Genomic DNA, 18333 nt, shown 5'->3' with positions numbered 1-18333 from the left:
ACTCATAAATAGATGTTTTAGATATCAGTTTCAATTATTTTTTGAAGGGCTTATAATGGCATGAAAGAGATTTAAATTTCCTGTATATTCCTGTATCTGTAGAACGGACAACACATTATTTTTCAAAGATTGCAATCTTTTTTCACCTATTCTTTATAGCTCATGTCCTGTGGGATCATTTTCCGTAAATGACGTATATTAATGATGTGATATACAAAAGTTCAAATGGTGTATCAGGTCATTGACATTTGGAAGATGCATCTGAGATCAATCAGTAGGATTCTCATCTTTTTTTGCGCACACCTATTTTATTATTGCCTTCATACAAAGGCAAAAAAGAACATTTGTCATATGATGGGAGACTCAAAATACCCGCTGTTTTCTAAAGATGGAGATGTAACTATTGGAACACTTTTTGCAATCCACAGTAAAGAAACATTACCATCATTTGACTTTACACAAAAACCTCAACGTCTGCTTTGCTCTAGGTTTGTTACATTGGGAAGATAATGCATTTGATAAAAACATATTTGTTATCTAAATTAAATTGTAGCATGTACAAATATGTATTTAACTTTGTTTACTCATGCAAAACTTAAATGTTTTCACAGTGTGAATCTAATAGATTTCCGGATGGCTCAGACAATGATCTTTGCCATAGAGGAGATTAACACAAGTGAAAATTTGCTCCCAAATGTTTCTATTGGCTACAGAATATATGATACCTGTGGTTCAAGACTGTCTTCCATGAGTGCAACTATGGCATTGATGAATGGTCCAGAGTTTGCAGTAGGTGACATATGCAATGGACAGTCTCCTATACATGCTATCATAGGTGAAACAGAGTCTTCAGCCACAGTGATTCTGTCCAGAACTACAGGACCTTTTAAAATTCCAGTGGTAAGAAGCAATAATAGTACAAGTCTGACCATAGTGATACTATACTGATTATGAACTGTTTATTTGTTTCCTGTGCTTTCTTTTCAGATAAGTCCTTCAGCCACATGTGAATGCCTTAGTAATAGGAATAATTACCCATCATTCTTCAGGACTATTGCTAGTGATTACCACCAGAGCACAGCACTTGCATACATAGTCAAGCACTTTGGCTGGTCTTGGGTGGGAGCTGTGAACAGTGACAATGACTATGGAAACAATGGAATAGCCATATTTCTGAAAACAGCCCAGGAGGAGGGGATTTGTGTGGAGTACTCTGTGAAATTCTATCGAACAGAGCCTGAAAAACTCCAAAAGGTGGTACAGATAATAAAAAAAGGCACTGCAAAAGTAATTGTGGCATTTCTTTCTCAAGTTGAGATGGGCAATCTGTTTGATCAGCTAAGTATTGAGAACATTACAGACTTCCAATTGATTGGAGTGGAGGCTTGGATTACTGCAAAAAGTTTGATGACTCCAAACAGTTTTCAAGTTCTGGGAGGGTCACTGGGGTTTGCAGTGAGAAAAATTTATATTGAAGGGTTTGCAGATTATGTTTTAAAGAAATTCTGGAACACAGCATTCCCATGCTCACAGACTGAGGGGAATTCTTCTCAATATGCATTAAATTGTAGCGGATATCAGGATCTGATTGCACTGAAAAATTACAATGAAGATGTGACTGAAGAAAGATATTCAAGCAATGTATACAAAGCAGTTTATGCCGTGGCCTACTCATTACATAGTCTGCTACAGTGCACGAAACAAGGAGATTGTGAAAAAGGTCTGACAATACAACCACATCAGGTAAAAAAACTGTGATGAAAGCAGAGCTGGCAGATAAAATATTTATCTCTTTGGTAACATCAGAATGTCTCTGAATTGTCTTTTTTTTTCAATAGGTAGTTGAGGCTCTGAAAAAGATAAATTCCACCATAAAGACAGGAGATTGTGTGTGGTTTGACAGAACTGGAGCAGTTGTAGCACAGTATGAAGTCGTGAACTGGCAGCAAGACTCAGATGGATCAGTCCAATTTAAACCAGTGGGATACTATGATGCCTCATTGCCCCCTGATCAGCGCTTTGTGCTCAACACTGAAAACATAATCTGGGCTGGAGGAAAGCTGAAGGTAAATAGCTTGTGTTGTATTAATCATTATTTTAATAATTTTATATTATACTGTATGTACTCCTCAAAGCTCTGCCCCTCAGACAATTCAGGAAATAAAACCTTTTTTATATTTTATAATAAAACATTTTATATTAATACCATTTGCATTTATATAGATTTAGAACTGGTTAGAAGCTAACATAATGTCAAGAGCAAAAAACAGTTTCAGTTTTTCCAGTGGTTTCTCAATGCAATAGCTGTCATTCCATTTTTGCGTAATTTTACACATCAAAGATACAATATTCTGTTCTCTATAATACTGATAGATTTATCGTCATCATATCACATAGACCATGTAATACCATGTATAATTTTATTTTACTTTGTAGAAGCCAAGGTCTGTGTGCAGTGTGAGCTGTCATCCAGGCACTAGGAAGGCTGCACAGAAAGGAAGACCTGTCTGCTGTTATGACTGTATTCCATGTGCAGAAGGAGAAATCAGTAATGAGACAGGTAATCTTCAGCCCATCTCAAAGTTTCAAAGAAAATTGGTTAGCTGTTTTTTTTGTATTTTCCTTCTACTGTTAAGGATGCAGGTTCTTATCAAGAGACTTTATCAATGAAGTAATTTTCTCCTTTGTCTCTAACTATAGTAAACACAACTTCCTTTCCAGATTCAAATAACTGCAAGCAGTGTCCAGGGGAATACTGGTCTAATGCTGAAAAAGATAAATGTGTTTTAAAGGCTATAGAGTTTCTGTCATTCACTGAAGTTATGGGTGTAGTGCTAGTCTTTTTCTCACTGTTTGGAGTAGGATTAACTGTGCTGGTGGCCATCCTGTTTTACAGCAAGAAGGACACCCCCATAGTAAAAGCCAACAACTCCGAGCTGAGCTTCCTGCTGCTCTTCTCATTGACACTGTGTTTCCTCTGTTCACTTACTTTCATTGGTCGGCCCACTGAGTGGTCCTGTATGTTGCGTCACACAGCGTTTGGGATCACTTTTGTCCTCTGTATCTCCTGTGTTCTGGGAAAAACAATAGTGGTGTTAATGGCCTTTAAGGCTACACATCCAGGAAGAAATATCATTAAATGGTTTGGGCCTGCACAGCAACAACTCAGTGTTCTTGCTTTTACACTTATACAGGTTATTATCTGTGTGCTTTGGATAACAATATCTCCTCCTGTTTCCTACAAAAACATGAAATATTATCATGAAAAGATCATTCTTGAGTGCAGTCTGGGTTCCACTATAGGTTTCTCTGCTGTACTGGGTTATATTGGTCTACTGGCTGTCTTGTGCTTCTTGCTGGCCTTTCTGGCTCGCACACTACCTGATAACTTTAATGAAGCCAAATTCATCACATTCAGTATGCTCATATTCTGTGCTGTTTGGATCACATTCATTCCAGCTTATGTCAGTTCTCCTGGAAAATTTACTGTAGCTGTGGAGATATTTGCTATTTTAGCCTCAAGCTTTGGTTTACTGTTTTGCATATTTGGACCTAAATGTTATATCATCCTGTTTAAGCCTGAACAAAACACAAAGCAACATCTGATGGGAAAGAATCCACCTAAATCATTTTGAGATGATTTGGTGTCCTTTATTATTATTTAAAGAAAAAAGTTTCTGATGCATGAAATTTACAAAAGTAATTTTAAATTTCAATAATAAATACACTTATGCATTTATGTAAATTATAACAAGTATCAAAATAAAATAATAATAATAATATGACGGTGATGCATTCATAAAGAATCCTAGCCTCATGTTTACATGTCAGTGTGGTGATGTTACGTCAATTTAACCATACGCATTCTTTCATGTCATTTTGAACAGGATCCATTGCTGATTATAATATGTAATATTAATTTATTATCTGTACTTGTCAGCTCTGCTAATTGTAACTGCCAGAAAAGTTTCTTATTGATGCTGCAAATCAAAGTTCTTAAGTCCTGCTCCTGGAGGGCCACTGTTCTGCATAGTTTGACTCCAACCAAATCCGACACTCCTGAAGTACAGTACCAGTCAAAAGTTTGGAAACACTACTATTTTTAATGCTTTTGAAAGAAGTCTCTTATGCTCATCAAGCCTGCAGTTAAAAACAAAAACAAAAACAAAACAAAACAAAAACAGTAATATTATGAAATATTATTACAATTTAAAATAATGGTTCTCTTTTTTAATATACTTTAAAATGTAATTTATTTTTGTGATGCAAAGCTGAATTTTCATCAGCAAGTACTCCAGTCTTTGGTGTCTTATGATCCTTCAGAAATCATTCTAATATGCTGATTTATGATCAATGTTGGAAACAGTTGTGCTGCTTAATATTTTTTTATAACCTGAGATACTTTTTTTCAGGATTATTTGATGAATAAAAAGTTAAAAAGAACTGTATTTATTTAGAATAGAAATCTTTTGTAACAATATACACTACCGTTCAAAAGTTTGGGAACAATAACTATTTTTTTTAAAAAGAAATTAGTACTTTAAAGGCACACTAGGCAGCTTTCCGTTTTTGTCAAACAGCGACCCCTAGAGTCGCTGTGGAGTACTTGTATTTAACGTTACTGTCGTAAATAGCACTCGCGCACAGCTGTCTCTGCACTCACGGCCTGATCCCTTCCGCCCTCTATACCGGTATGTGTTCAGTAGGATGGAAGCTGTAACGAGTGGAAATAAGGTGTGGCCCCTTTAAGAGCTGCGCGCGCCCTGTTGAACTGTCGTCGGCAGTCTGTGTTGTATCATGTGCACCTCGAACACCCGTATGCGGGTTATTTCAGTTTGATGCTCATTCTTATCCTACTTTTGTTTATCAAGTAAAGATGTGGACGTTAGAACGGGTGACAGACAGTTACACGAGTTCGACTGGGGACTAAAGTGCAAGTTGTGAGATGCCAATCGCCTCCGTGAGTCTGTCTGGCTCTCGGTAATAACTTCATCTGTGAGCTATCCCTATTTCTCCTCCTGACAGAACGCGTTACAAAGCGTCGGACATCGAACAGGCACAGATAACCTCTGAAGATGTCTACTAGTCCATCAACAAGAACGATATTTACTCGAGTCTGACTCCTTGCTCGGTCAGTCTGCCGTTTCCTTTCTTTCTATGGCGTTATTTTTTAGTCAAAAGTTATGAGCGTGTAAGACATGCTCACGAGCACATTATGTTATTTCACACGCGCAAAAATTAACCTTCAGCTGGCATGATAAAAGTACTCGCGCACAAATTCAACAACCGAGAGGTGTACAAGTAGCTGCGAGCGAGCGCCTGGCATACTCTCATAGGTTAACTCTGCTTGTACAGTGGAATCCTGCTCGCGCGCAGCGGGCTTCTGCTCGCGGAGAGCTGTTTTGCTCGCGCAGTGGATTTCTGCTCGCTCAGCTGATTTCTGCTCGCTCGAGTCTACATGACTTTTGACAATTTGGGGGCGGAAACCAAGGAGGGCACTGACCCTCTTATGATTGGTCACTTTCATCATGGAAAATCTTGGGAAATCCTAACCCCGCCCACCTTCTGACGCAGCGCGCGTCACTCAGCTCGCTCTGCTACTCCAGCTATCTCTGTGTATATTTTAGACAACGAAATATGTGATAAAACACCATACTAACTATTTTCGTTTTCATTTAAAGAAATCTTAAACATGATAGCCACACAAATGTGGTTCAGGCAACGTGTGTTGATTATATTCACTGTTTGCCTAATTATAAAAAAAATATATATATAAAACACAAACCTGCCTCTTTTCGTTTTAAATATAATATAAAAACATTAAACATTTTAATATGGTCCAGGCAATATGTGCATTTGTACCAAACAACAGATTTTGCAGTAAACAACATTACAGTTTTAAAAATTTTTACATACAATTATTACAATTTAAAATGACAAAACTCAACCCAGTCTCTTTTTGTTAAATTTCAGTTTTTATCAATATTAGCCATTATAAAAGTATAAGTAAAAGGTATAAGAAGCTATACAAATAAAGCTATACATATAAGCTATTTAACTTTACCGTTGTATGGTTAGACTAGAGCGCTGACTTTGTATGTTTGACTGAATTGTTTGCTTTATTTGTATAGCTTCTTATACCTTTTACTTATCCACCTTATTCTGCTCTAAACAATGCGCGCTGCCATAACGACGACTCCGGTTGCCTACTTTCGGTTCGTAGCGCTTGACCTGTACTAGCAGCGAGAGAATGAGTTCAAGCTCCTCATGTGCAGTTGTTGGTTGTTTTAACAATTCAAAGAAGATTTCAAACTTTTTAGAAACTGAGTGTTTCGAGCATAAGATAAGAAGGAGATAATGCCCATGTCCGGTTCCGTATCAGATACATTCAATAAAGTAAACGTTTAGAGTGGTTAGCGTTAAAACTGAAGCATAAGAAAAAAAGTCGGAAAACTTTGCCCATTAATTAGATGTGCAAGGCAAGCAGGCAAGTTTTCGGGTTGTTATGGACAAGTAAAAATTACATTATTGTATATTATATGAAATACAATTATAATAAAATTCTAAGTTATGACTACTGTATACTGTACTGTTTTTATTTTTAAAAGGATGTGATGTTGTTGTGAGATTGTCTTTTGTCCATGTTAACATGACAGATGTGAAAAACATTTTGGCTCGTTTGACTCAGCTCACTGAAAAGAGCCGGTTCTTTTGACTCACGGCTCTTTAGAAAATAAATTCTTATCTCCTTCTTATCTTATGCTCGAAACACTCAGTTTCTACATGAGGAGCTTCAGCTTGAACTCATTCTCTCGCTGGTCAAGCTACGAACCGGAAGTAGGCAACCGGAGTCGTCGTCATGGCAGCGCGCATTGTTTAGACTGAGCAGAAAAAGGTGGATACTTTTATAATGGCTAATATTGATAAAAACTGAAATTTAACAAAAAGAGACTGGGTTGAGTTTTGTCATTTTAAATTGTAACAATTGTATGTAAAAAAAATTAAAACTGTAATGTTGTTTACTGCAAAATCTGTTGTTTGGTACAAATGCACATATTGCCTGGACCATATTAAAATGTTTAATGTTTTTATATTATATTTAAAACGAAAAGAGGCAGGTTTGTGTTTTATATATATATATATATATATATATATATTTTTTTTTTTCTATTTTTAAATAGGCAAACAGTGAATATAATCAACACGCGTTGCCTGAACCACATTTGTATGGCTATCATGTTTAAGATTTCTTTAAATGAAAACGAAAATAGTTAGTATGGTGTTTTATCACATATTTCGTTGTCTAAAATATACACAGAGATAGCTGGAGTAGCAGAGCGAGCTGAGTGACGCGCGCTGTGTCAGAAGGTGGGCGGGGTTAGGATTTCCCAAGATTTTCCATGATGAAAGTGACCAATCATAAGAGGGTCAGTGCCCTCCTTGGTTTCCGCCCCCAAATTGTCAAAAGTCATGTAGACTCGAGCGAGCAGAAATCAGCTGAGTGAGCAGAAATCCACTGCGCGAGCAAAACAGCTCTCCGCGAGCAGAAGCCCGCTGCGCGCGAGCAGGATTCCACTGTACAAGCAGAGTTAACCTATGAGAGTATGCCAGGCGCTCGCTCGCAGCTACTTGTACACCTCTCGGTTGTTGAATTTGTGCGCGAGTACTTTTATCATGCCAGCTGAAGGTTAATTTTTGCACGTGTGAAATAACATAATGTGCTCGTGAGCATGTCTTACACGCTCATAACTTTTGACTAAAAAATAACGCCATATCTTTCGTCCTCCGACAAAGCTTTCCTAGCTTTGTGTGCAGTGCCGTAAAGCAATTTGTTACATCGCGAGACCTGATATCATGCGATACTTCCTGACGCGACCCGCTGGCCCAAAGTTGCAAGGGTGGTTTTTCCGCTCACAGGCGCTCGGGGGATGCGCGACGACCACCATTCAACCCGAAACAAGTCATATAACTATTCCAATGACTCCGAAGCTGTTCGGTTAAGGTAAAAAAGTTACTTAGTGCACCTTTAATTCAACAAGAATGCGTTAAATTGATAAAAGGTGATGGTAACGATTTATATTGTTAGAAATGTTTTTATTTTGAATAAATGCTGTTTTTATGAATAAATGCTGTTAACGTTTTACTCATCAATGAATCCTGAAAAAAGTATTCCAAAAAAATATATTAAACAGCACAACTGTTTCCATCATTGATAATAACTGAGTATCAAATTATCATATTAGAATGATTTCTGAAGGATCATAAGACACCAAAGACTGGAGTACTTGCTGATGAAAATTCAGCTTTGCATCACAAAAATAAATTACATTTTAAAGTATATTAAAAAAGAGAACCATTATTTTAAATTGTAATAATATTTCATAATATTACTGTTTTTTTTGTTTGTTTTTTTGTTTTTAACTGCAGGCTTGATGAGCATAAGAGACTTCTTGCAAAAGCATTAAAAATAGTAGTGTTTCCAAACTTTTGACTGGTACTGTAGCTAATCAAGATCTTAAGGATAACTAGAAAATTACGGACAGGCAGGTCTGATTAGGATTTGAAATGAAATTCTACAGAACAGTGGCCATCCAGCTTGCAAGGTAGTGCTTATTCAAGAAATCCGTTTTCGAAGTATAGTTGCTGTTGCCACACTTGCAATTTTATTAATGTTGTGATCTATGTGCTATGGGATTTAGAAAATCTATTATCATGCTAGTGTTAACCAGGTACAGTAATGTCACATTCACATTAGTTTGGACTTGTATGTTTTGTCATCAACTGCCTTCGTCACTCATTTGTTGTCACGGACACTAATTACATTCAGCTGCACTCATCAGTCACCATCATTAATGTAAAAATGTTCAGTTCTGTTTGAGTTCATTGTCCACTGTAGTCAATGTTAAGTGTGTGTTGCTCTCTGTTTGCTTTGTTGTTGGATCTCTTATTAATAAACCTTCATGTTGGATATTATCCGTCTTCCTCATCTGTCAATTAACATTTATTTATATAGCGCTTTTTACAATACAGATTGTTTCAAAGCAGCTTTACAGAGGTAACAGGAAAATAATGCAAAAAAGTTTGTTTCCAGAAGAAAATAGCTTCACAGTCCAGCTTAAGTAAGTTCAGTGATGTTTCATTTTTGTTTTAAAAAAAGTTATTAATTTAGTTAATTTATGTATATATAGCCGCTCTGGAGAAAACTGTGATGTCATCGTCCAGCTCAGTTCAGTTCTTGTATAATGGTGTCAATGCAGGCAGATCAATATTATTGTTGAATATTAAATGAAATGTTAAATTTAATGTCCCAAACTAAGCAAGCCAAGCCAATGGCAACAAGGGTGAAAAGGCGACAAAGGAGAAAAAGGCGACAGTGGCAAGGAACAAAACCTCCATCAGGTGACAGAATGGAGAAAAAAAACTTGGGAGAAAACAGGCTCAGTCAGGGAGCCAGTTCTCCTCTGGCCAATGAACGAAGTCAAGACAAGTCAAGTCATCTTCATTTATATAGCGCTTTTAACAATGTAGATTGTTTCAAAGCAGCTTTACAGAGATAAACGTAGAATTTAAGGTAACAGAGATTGTTTTGGCTTTATAGTGGTTCTTTAATAAAGTTATTTTCCAGCTAAAGTTAGTTTTGATTGATTCGCTTCCGTCGCAACGATCATTTGATATTAAATTAGGGGCCGCTAAGACGACACAATTCTCTCTACACAGACTTTAAACGCGAACCTGTGATAAACGCTGATGGCGTTCACATGCGCATTAAGAATCGGTTCTATAGTTATGCGCGTTTGAATATATGTGCGCAGGTTTGTAATTCCCTACAAACCAAGCCTAAACAAAGTACTGGTCTTTCCTTATAAATTTTGATACAAAATTTTATTTTATTTTGTTTTGTCACCTCGGGGTAGGTACGCGAAACGAATTTTCCCGACAACGCTTTATCTGTAGAGTGGTAAAGGGATTCTCCATAGGGAGAGACTAGTTGGCACTTCAGCACTGCGTTGTCATCGGGTCCAAGCGCAGGTCCTTCATCAGATCTGGATGCGGCCTGGATCCGGCAGGCTGCGGTAAAACCTCGGGATAAACAAAGACACTAAAATTAGCGTAGATGCCATTCTTCTTATGATGTAACAAGTACATCAGGATTTATGGGAAGTGTTCCCGGTTCCGGCTGACCTAATCTATGCAGCCTAACATTGAATTATAGAAGTCTATAATGTATTATGTGAATGCTAGGTCAAAGAGATGTGTCTTTAATCTAGCTTTGAACTGACAGAGTGTGTCTGCTTCCCGGACAATGTTTGGAAGACTGTTCCAAAGTTTTGGTGCTAAATAGGAGAAGGATCTACCGCCAGCAGTCGATTTTGATATTCTAGGTATATATACACGAACAGTGTATGATCGGAGTCACGCCGGTATGAAGACGGGGGAAGACTGTTCCAGAATTTAGGTGCTAAATAGGAATAGTGTTTAACAATTGATGGCTGCTCTGTCAAGTCTTTGTCGTCAGTATATAAATATATCTGAATTACGACATATGCTTTCAATGAAAAATACGGAACAGTTAGTTCATGCGTTCATGACCTCAAGGCTAGATTATTGTAATGCTCTTATGGGTGGTTGCCCTGCACGCACAGTAAACAAACTACAGCTGGTCCAAAACGCAGCAGCTAGAGTTCTTATCAGAATCAGGAAGTATGACCATATCAGCCCGTTTCTGTCAACACTGCATTGGTTCCCTATTAAACATCGTAAAAATTAAAAAATATTGCTGATTACTTACAAAGTACTAAATGGTTTAGCTGCCCAGTACTTGAGTGAGCTCTTAACGCATTACTGTCCTTCACGTCTATTGCAATCTCAAAACTCAGGCCAGTTGATAATACCTAGAATATCTCAAAATCGACTGCTGGCGGTAGATCCTTTTCTAGGTTAGTACGTGCAGAGGTTTTTGGTCCAATCATTAGAAACTTGTTTTTTTCAGAATTAAGTAATTGGAAATTACTAGTCATCCAATTTTTTATATCAGCTATGCATTCCGCTAATTTCTAAAATTGGCAAGTTTCGTCGGGGCGAAGAGATATAGAGCTGAGTATCATCGGCATAACAGTGAAAACTAATCCCATGCTTCCTAATGATATCTCCCAAGGGTCATTTCTTCATTTACTGCTACAAACTGATAATGGTCAGATAAGTATGATTTAAACCATGCTAATGCAATTCCACTAATGCCAACATAATTTTCGAGTTAGTTTTCAACTGGCAGTGTGCAGAAATTAAAATTTTCTCTGAAAGTCTTTAAAAAGAGTTTAAAAAGCAAAAAATGAGTCAACAACAGAGTAAGTGTTGTGTTCCTCCATGCTCCCGTCCCATGTCTGAGCTGGATACACACGATTACTGTTTTGTTTGTTTGGGGGAGGAGTATGCGGCTTTGGCTTTGGAGAAAGGCTAGAGCGAGCATTGTGAACTGTTCAATGTGAAAATGCTGCGTGCTAGCCTGAATTATTTTCAAACCGCACCCACATTACCATCGTGGGGCTCCCACATGGATCTGAATGATCAGCAAAAGATGGATCCGTCCCTATCGTTTGCTGCATCACCAGATCCATGCGTTCCCTCGTGTGATCCCAAAGCGCGCTCCGGTGCTTCTTCGGTTCACGCGGGGGACGATGATATATCTCTTGGGTCTGCGCTCTTTATTTATTTATTTTTAAAAAATCTTGCGCGCACTCGCGCCTTTTACGAGTTCATCAAACAACTTAGGTGAGTAGGAGGTGAGTTTTCTGGCAGTCATGTCATCTTCTCCTCTTATTGTCACTTGCACTTCATGTAACATGTATAACATAGCCTTCTCTGTCAGCACAGGATTTACATGTGATAAATGCAGGGAGATAGTCAGGCTGGCGGAGAAGATTTCAGAACTAGAGACACGCATCCAAACTTTAATCGAGGTTAATTGTAAGAGTGCAAGGGCTTTAGATACTGCTTTGGATGCGGCTAGCTTAGTGAACTCTGTACATTGTTCGGTTCCGGCTGTAGTAGAGCCCATGCAGCAGGGCAATTGCGTGACGGTGAGACGCTGTAGTCGCGAGACAAAACACTGCTCTTCCGTTCCGATTACAACATAAAACAGGTTCTCCCCTCTCAGTGAAACACACACTGTGATTCCTGTTGAATGTGCCCTAGTTATTGGCGATTCTATTACACGGAATGTGAAAATAGAGACACCAGCCACCATAGTCACATGTTTGCTGGGAGCCAGAGTGCCTGACATCAAAGCAAATTTAAAAGTGCTGGCTAATGCTAATTGTAAATCCTCTAAGATTCCTATTCACGTCGGAACTAATGATGTTCGACTCCGCCAGTCGGAGATCACTAAAATTAACGTTAAAGAGGTGTGTGAATAAAGTACGCAAGTACGATGTCAGGCACTGTAATTTGCTCTGGCCCCCTTCCTGTTCGCAGGAGTGATGAGATACTTAGTAGATTGTACTCACTCAATGGCTGGCTGTCTAAGTGGTGTCTGCAAAATAATATAGCATTCATAGGCAATTGGATAAGTTTTTGGGGCAGACCTGACCTGTTGAAAAGAGATGTTATTCATCCCCCCTGGGATGGTGCTGCTCTTCTCTCTAGTAATATGGCACATAAGTCTTAGAGCTCAAACATGAATTGGGGCTCAGGCCAGGAAGCAGAAAGACTGGCTAAACCGACCGTCTGCTAGATGTCTCACGTCACCAAGGTCAGATAAATCCCACCACATAGAGACTCTGGGCCATATTTTAACGATCTGAAATGCAAGTATCAAACACAAAAAGCAAGTAACTTTGTGGGCAGATCTCAGGCGCTGTTGCTATTATACCGGCGGGATAAATGACTCTTGCGCCCGATGCAAATCTAAAATGGGTTGGTCTGAAGTAGCTACATAACTCATAGGTGTGGTTTGGGCGTAACGTGAAATAAACCAATCAGAGCATCATCTCACATTCCCTTTAACGTAACATTCTCATTTTCCACTAGATATTTTCCTCAACATCTCATCAGCAATTTCGATTTTGGCACGCTCTGCAGCAGCTGACCACTAAGGAGCGAATGTACAGTGAAGTGACATAACTGCCAGATTCAAACCACGTTTTCACGCTATAGCTGGCGCTGAGCCAAAGACGAACGCGCTCAGCCCTTGTCATATATCACAACTATTCAGTGTTTTTCACCACATAATGTTTAATTTATAGCAAAAAAATACATTTATAGTTTGTAAAATACACAATGGTGTCTATGGAAGCAGCAATAACTATCCATTCAAATATATTTGCCGACGTGTTTTATTCATATCAGATATACAGTGTAAGTATCTATAAAGTTTACTTTCTTTCTTTAAAGGCCACTTACTTTCATGTATTTCGGGAGAAATTGATGAATTCATGTGCTTTAATAAATCCAACCGACAGGAATCTCTGAACTGCGGCCAAAACAAACATGATGGTGCCCATCTCACGTAACAGATCAAGATAATTTATAAAGGTTTTTAAACTACAAAACAAACTCACTTACACATATTTGAGAATCGGAATAGAAGAGAGTTGATGACATGGTAAGCAAGTTTGTTAATATTTAGAAATAAAAGTGCTACATCTGTCATACAGCGCTATTTTGGCTGTGCATCGACCGGCTCAACATCGCGATGTCTGTCAGCTATTGCGATGGACGATGGTATCGTCTATCAGCCCAACCCTATAGCACAGCAGTAATGATTTTATGAACTTCTTCACTTCTTCACAATAAGATTGATAATATCAGGGAGAAAATTCTAACTATGCAACCATCTACTACAGTATTGCATCAGGCAGTGCAATGTAGTCTCCATGATATATAGTCCGTATATGCCGTTATTGTAAAATGTTACCATTTGCACTGTGTGGTTCTCTATTTGTATTTTTATTTTTTTTACTTAAAATTATTTGCACTATTTGTTCATTAGCACTCAGTATATTTCCATATATTTGATATTGAGAAGATTTGAACCATTTGTTCATATGCACTTAGTTTAATTATCTACTTGTATGAAGTTTGTGAGGATTATTTGCACCATTTGTTAATTTGCACTCATTGAAATTCTCTACTTGTACATAGTTTGTGAAGATTTGATAATTTGCATGGAAGAAAATTTTTGATTATTCCTTAATAAATTAATAAAGTTAAAGTTTTGATGATAATTTGTATTAATGGTAGTATTATTATTACATCGATACGTATCTAAATTCTACTGTACAACAGTAATATATTTCTGTCAAGTTAAACAGAACTTTTATTTTGTCGGGTTGCCGTGAAGACCTTTGAGTTTCTGGGCCCTATTTTAACGATCTATGCGCATGGTCTAAAGCAGGGGTTTTCAAACTGGGTGAATGTGAGCCTCCCCTTAGTAGTAAATGTTTAATTCAGGGATTGCATATGCCACCCCTACTCTCTTGTTTATTTTTGATGCATCTGTATATACCTGAGTATTATTTCCATATTTTCCTCCCACATACATTTCAAATGTACAGTTATCTATGGCAGGGGTTTTCAAATTGGGTGAATGTCCCCCCCCCATTTGCGCTACAAGAGCAACATCAACCCTACGGCCCAACCAATTTATGCATTCAAGACAACACAACGTAGTACGGAGCCCGGGAAGTCACCTGTGGGAGAAAAAACAAAACAATCCGTGGCTACGGTTTTGCAATCCGTCCGCTTAGTTTATAAACCGTACTCATGAATTCTCAAACTGTTCCCAAACTGTTCCCTCGGTTTAACAAATCGTGCCCACGGATTAATAAACCATACCCACGAGTGTCTAATCCGCGCTCTCAGATTTGTAAACTGTGCCTTCAGTTTTTGCAATCTGTACCCACAAATTCATAAACCGTGCCCACGCTTTCGCAATCCGTTCCCACGGGTTTGTAAACTGTACTCATGGATTTGTGGCTCGCCCTCGTTTTAGAAGAACACCAGGAGGTACATTGTTAACGAATCTTATTGTATATTGTTTTATTGAATATTAAGTGGAATACATCAAATTGTCTTAACTGCGTCTGCATGCTTAAAGTGATTCTCAATTGTAGATTCTCCCAGTCTCTGCTTCAAGTCCATATTCGAGGCTGAGCTCGACAAGGGCCTCATCCTCCTGCAGGCTCAGTCCATCATGGGGTGTGGGGGGGAAAGAGAACGGATTTCTCACCCACTGATTTCCCATTGCGTCCTCTCCGAAATACTCACCAAACTGGTCACGCAACCCATTCAAATGCGCAGTGATGACCGGTTGGACAGAGTTAAGAGGCAGCCCTGTCTTCTCCGCAACATCCTCCAGGGTTGGGAACATTTCCACCGAACCTCGTTCAACACAAGCACACCACAAGTCCAGCTTTTTCCTGAACCCAGACACTTGGTCATGTGCCGAAAAGACATGGCACTCTTTGCCCTGGAGAGAGGTGTTGAGGGAGTTGATCCTGTCGAAGATGTCGGAGAGATAGGCCAACATAGCAAGCCAGTTACTATACGTAGCGCAACACGATAAGATGCTTCTGTCGCCTTCATGTTAATAGTGCCAATAGTGCTTAATAGTGCTTTTTTGTGACTGCAAATCATCACGTTTCATCTCAAAAAAACTCAACTGGCTTGTTCACTAAATTCGTGTGCTTAGTTTCAATGTGATGCCGAAGTTTGCATGGTCTCATGCTATCATTTGCTAGCACCTCCTTGCAGACCACACACTGCGGCAGAGGTGCAGCCTCGGACCCCGACCAGGTGAAACCTAACTTTAAGTACTTAGGATCATATTTCCTACGTTTTTTGCTGGGTCCTGTCTCCTCCCTTAATCAATGAGTGAATTCACACCTGGAGCAGAGCAGGGCGTGAGTGTCAAGCAGGAGCGTCGCGTGAGCAGTAGTGAAGCGGGGGTTTCGGCGCGAGTCTATTTTTGCAGTGCTGCTCACGCTCAATTAAAGTGAAAGCACACTTTTGATGGACAAAATAAAAATGATTTCACACAGAAAGTGATCAAAATGCACAGAATAAGCATGTCTAGTGTGTTTTAACAAGAACTGGAGTATATAGAAAAGAAAATGAAGATTCAAAAATATTTGTTTAAAACTTGTTTTAATTATTCAGTTTTGGTTGCAAGTATGGTTATGATTATAAAAAAAAAAAGTAAACTAGCCAGAAAATATAGAAATATCTTTATACTGCAAGGCTATATATATATATATATATATATCTTTTTTTTTATATATATATATATATATATATATATATATATATATTTTATTTTATTTTTTTATTATTATTATTTTTTTATTATTATTATTATTATTTTATTGCCATTACCTCTTTTCCCTGTTTTCATACAGAAGTTTAGTTTGCTAAATATATATAAAAAAAATGTTTGTTGGATATTGGATATGAAAAAAAGGAAATGGTTCTTCCATAACACTGCACTTTAGATGTGTGTGAATTTCCCACACTAGGAGTAATTTATATAGTTCTATTTTATAGCGATTATCTGTTCAAAAAATGTTCTATGTTCTATGCAAAATGTAAAATGTTCTATTAAAGGGATACTCCACCTCTGGAAAGATGAATGTGTATTTAAATTGGGTCATTTATGTAGAAGAAATGTGAAATTATTTTTTAATTTGGAGCTTTCTAGACTGAGAAAAGCCAGAAAATGTATTTTTGGCTCATGTGGATGAAAGACAACAACTCCCAGAATGCACTTGCTTCGCTGCTCTACGAGGCCACTCCCAAGCCACGCCTACCGGTTAGAGAGCAGTTGTAAACAATAAAGCTAACTAGTCTCCGTGAGTCTGCCCGGGTTTTTGAGATCGCATCGCACAAAATGTCCGGGATTCGGCTTTTGCGTTCTACAGTCGCCATTCATTGTGTTTACTGTGGCGAGCAGGACGAGACTAGGGCCGCGGGAGAACGACGCGAGGCCGGTGGCGTGATTACTGATGACCGACACCTGTGAGGCACTGGTCTCGTATCTCTCACGGAGGAGCGGGTATTTTCTTAGCAATGGTAAAACGCACATCAACCGATCACTTGTTTAGCGTTCATGTAAACACTACATTCAGATTCACCAATCAGAATGAATTCAGTTAGATTGAAACAAAAGGTGTGCATGTAAACAATGAATGGCGACCGTAGAAAGCAAAGCCGAATCCCGGACATTTTGGACGATCTCGACGGCCGGACTTGCAGGTTTCTGCCGGTGAAATCAAATGCACTGGCACTGATCTGTGATAGGTCTGTTAGCGCATTAGGTCCAACCCCCTATGGGCGGGTTTGAAAGGGTGGGAACTAGTGCTAGTAGTCTTATCAGAAATCCCCCCCTCTTACACTTCCTCCGACAATGACGCAAAATGACGATTTTTGCGTCATTGTAGGAGGAAGTGTAAAGAGGTAAATACAGATTTATCTCGTCTCAGGGGAAAATGAGAAAATGTTGCACGACCATTCAATAGTATGACTGGGTTTCTAACATTGCAAAGCTTAATGCAAATGGGTGGAGTGTTCCTTTAAAGAAAAGATAGAAAATAAATATTTGTGTGTGCTGTAAAGTGGTTAGAAAAAATGTAATCAGAATCGGCTAAAATCGGTATCGGCAGGTCAAACTCAATGAAAAATCAGAATCGGCCTAGAAAATTGTAATCGGTGCATCTCTAATCCTGATCGTTTTTTAACTATAACAATGTCAAGTCAAGTCAAGTCAAGTCTGAAGCATTTTGTATTTGTGGCCATGTCACTAATTAAACCTTTACTGTACCTCAAAATGCAGCAAGGAATGCTTGTGAAACAGTATTCTGAAACAGAGAAACAAGAGTGTCATAAAACTCAACACCACACTCACAATACATGTAACTTTAACTTTCATTGCAAAGATTGATAACAACACTGAGGGAAAAAAAAACTGAAAACATTTTTCAACTGTAAATCTCTCACATTAGAGACAAACTGCTCTAAAGTCAAGTGTAGTCTCTCTGCTGTTCCTTATTCCATTAAGATGAATTGTTCTAAAAAAATCTTTGAGTCTATAAATGTCTAAATAAAATTTAATTGTATTATAAATAATAAACATATTAAATTGTCATAATCATTATTATTGTACAATGTATTATTATTGTTGTTAAATTATTATTGTATAATTATTGTACAAATATTATTTAGCCTAGTACCATAAAATATATTGTAAATATTGATGAACTAAAATAGTGAATTTATTTTTAATTGATAAAAGTTACACTTAAGGTGTTTTGGTCAGTTTTGAGTCTGACCCATAGTCTATAA

At 38.1% G+C, this 18333-nt stretch overlaps 1 protein-coding gene across 1 annotated transcript; it reads left to right on the top strand.

Moving 5' to 3' along the window:
* Window positions 1-351: 351 nt before the first annotated feature.
* On the top strand, window positions 352-3635 carry LOC311089093 (extracellular calcium-sensing receptor-like; the record flags this gene model as incomplete). The annotated part of the gene is made up of 6 exons (XM_084123543.1): window positions 352-488; window positions 612-900; window positions 988-1743; window positions 1839-2066; window positions 2437-2560; window positions 2722-3635. The coding sequence occupies 6 exons, from the start codon at window positions 352-354 to the stop codon at window positions 3633-3635; spliced, it is 2448 nt and encodes an 815-aa protein (XP_083979669.1).
* Between the last annotated feature and the right edge of the window lie 14698 nt (window positions 3636-18333).

The sequence above is a fragment of the Abramis brama genome (genome assembly GCF_963993115.1).
Source record: "Abramis brama genome assembly, chromosome: 9".
In the NCBI taxonomy this organism is placed as follows: domain Eukaryota; kingdom Metazoa; phylum Chordata; class Actinopteri; order Cypriniformes; family Leuciscidae; genus Abramis; species Abramis brama.
Note: the sequence above shows the minus strand (reverse complement) of the source record. Positions and strands in the feature narration are given on the sequence as shown.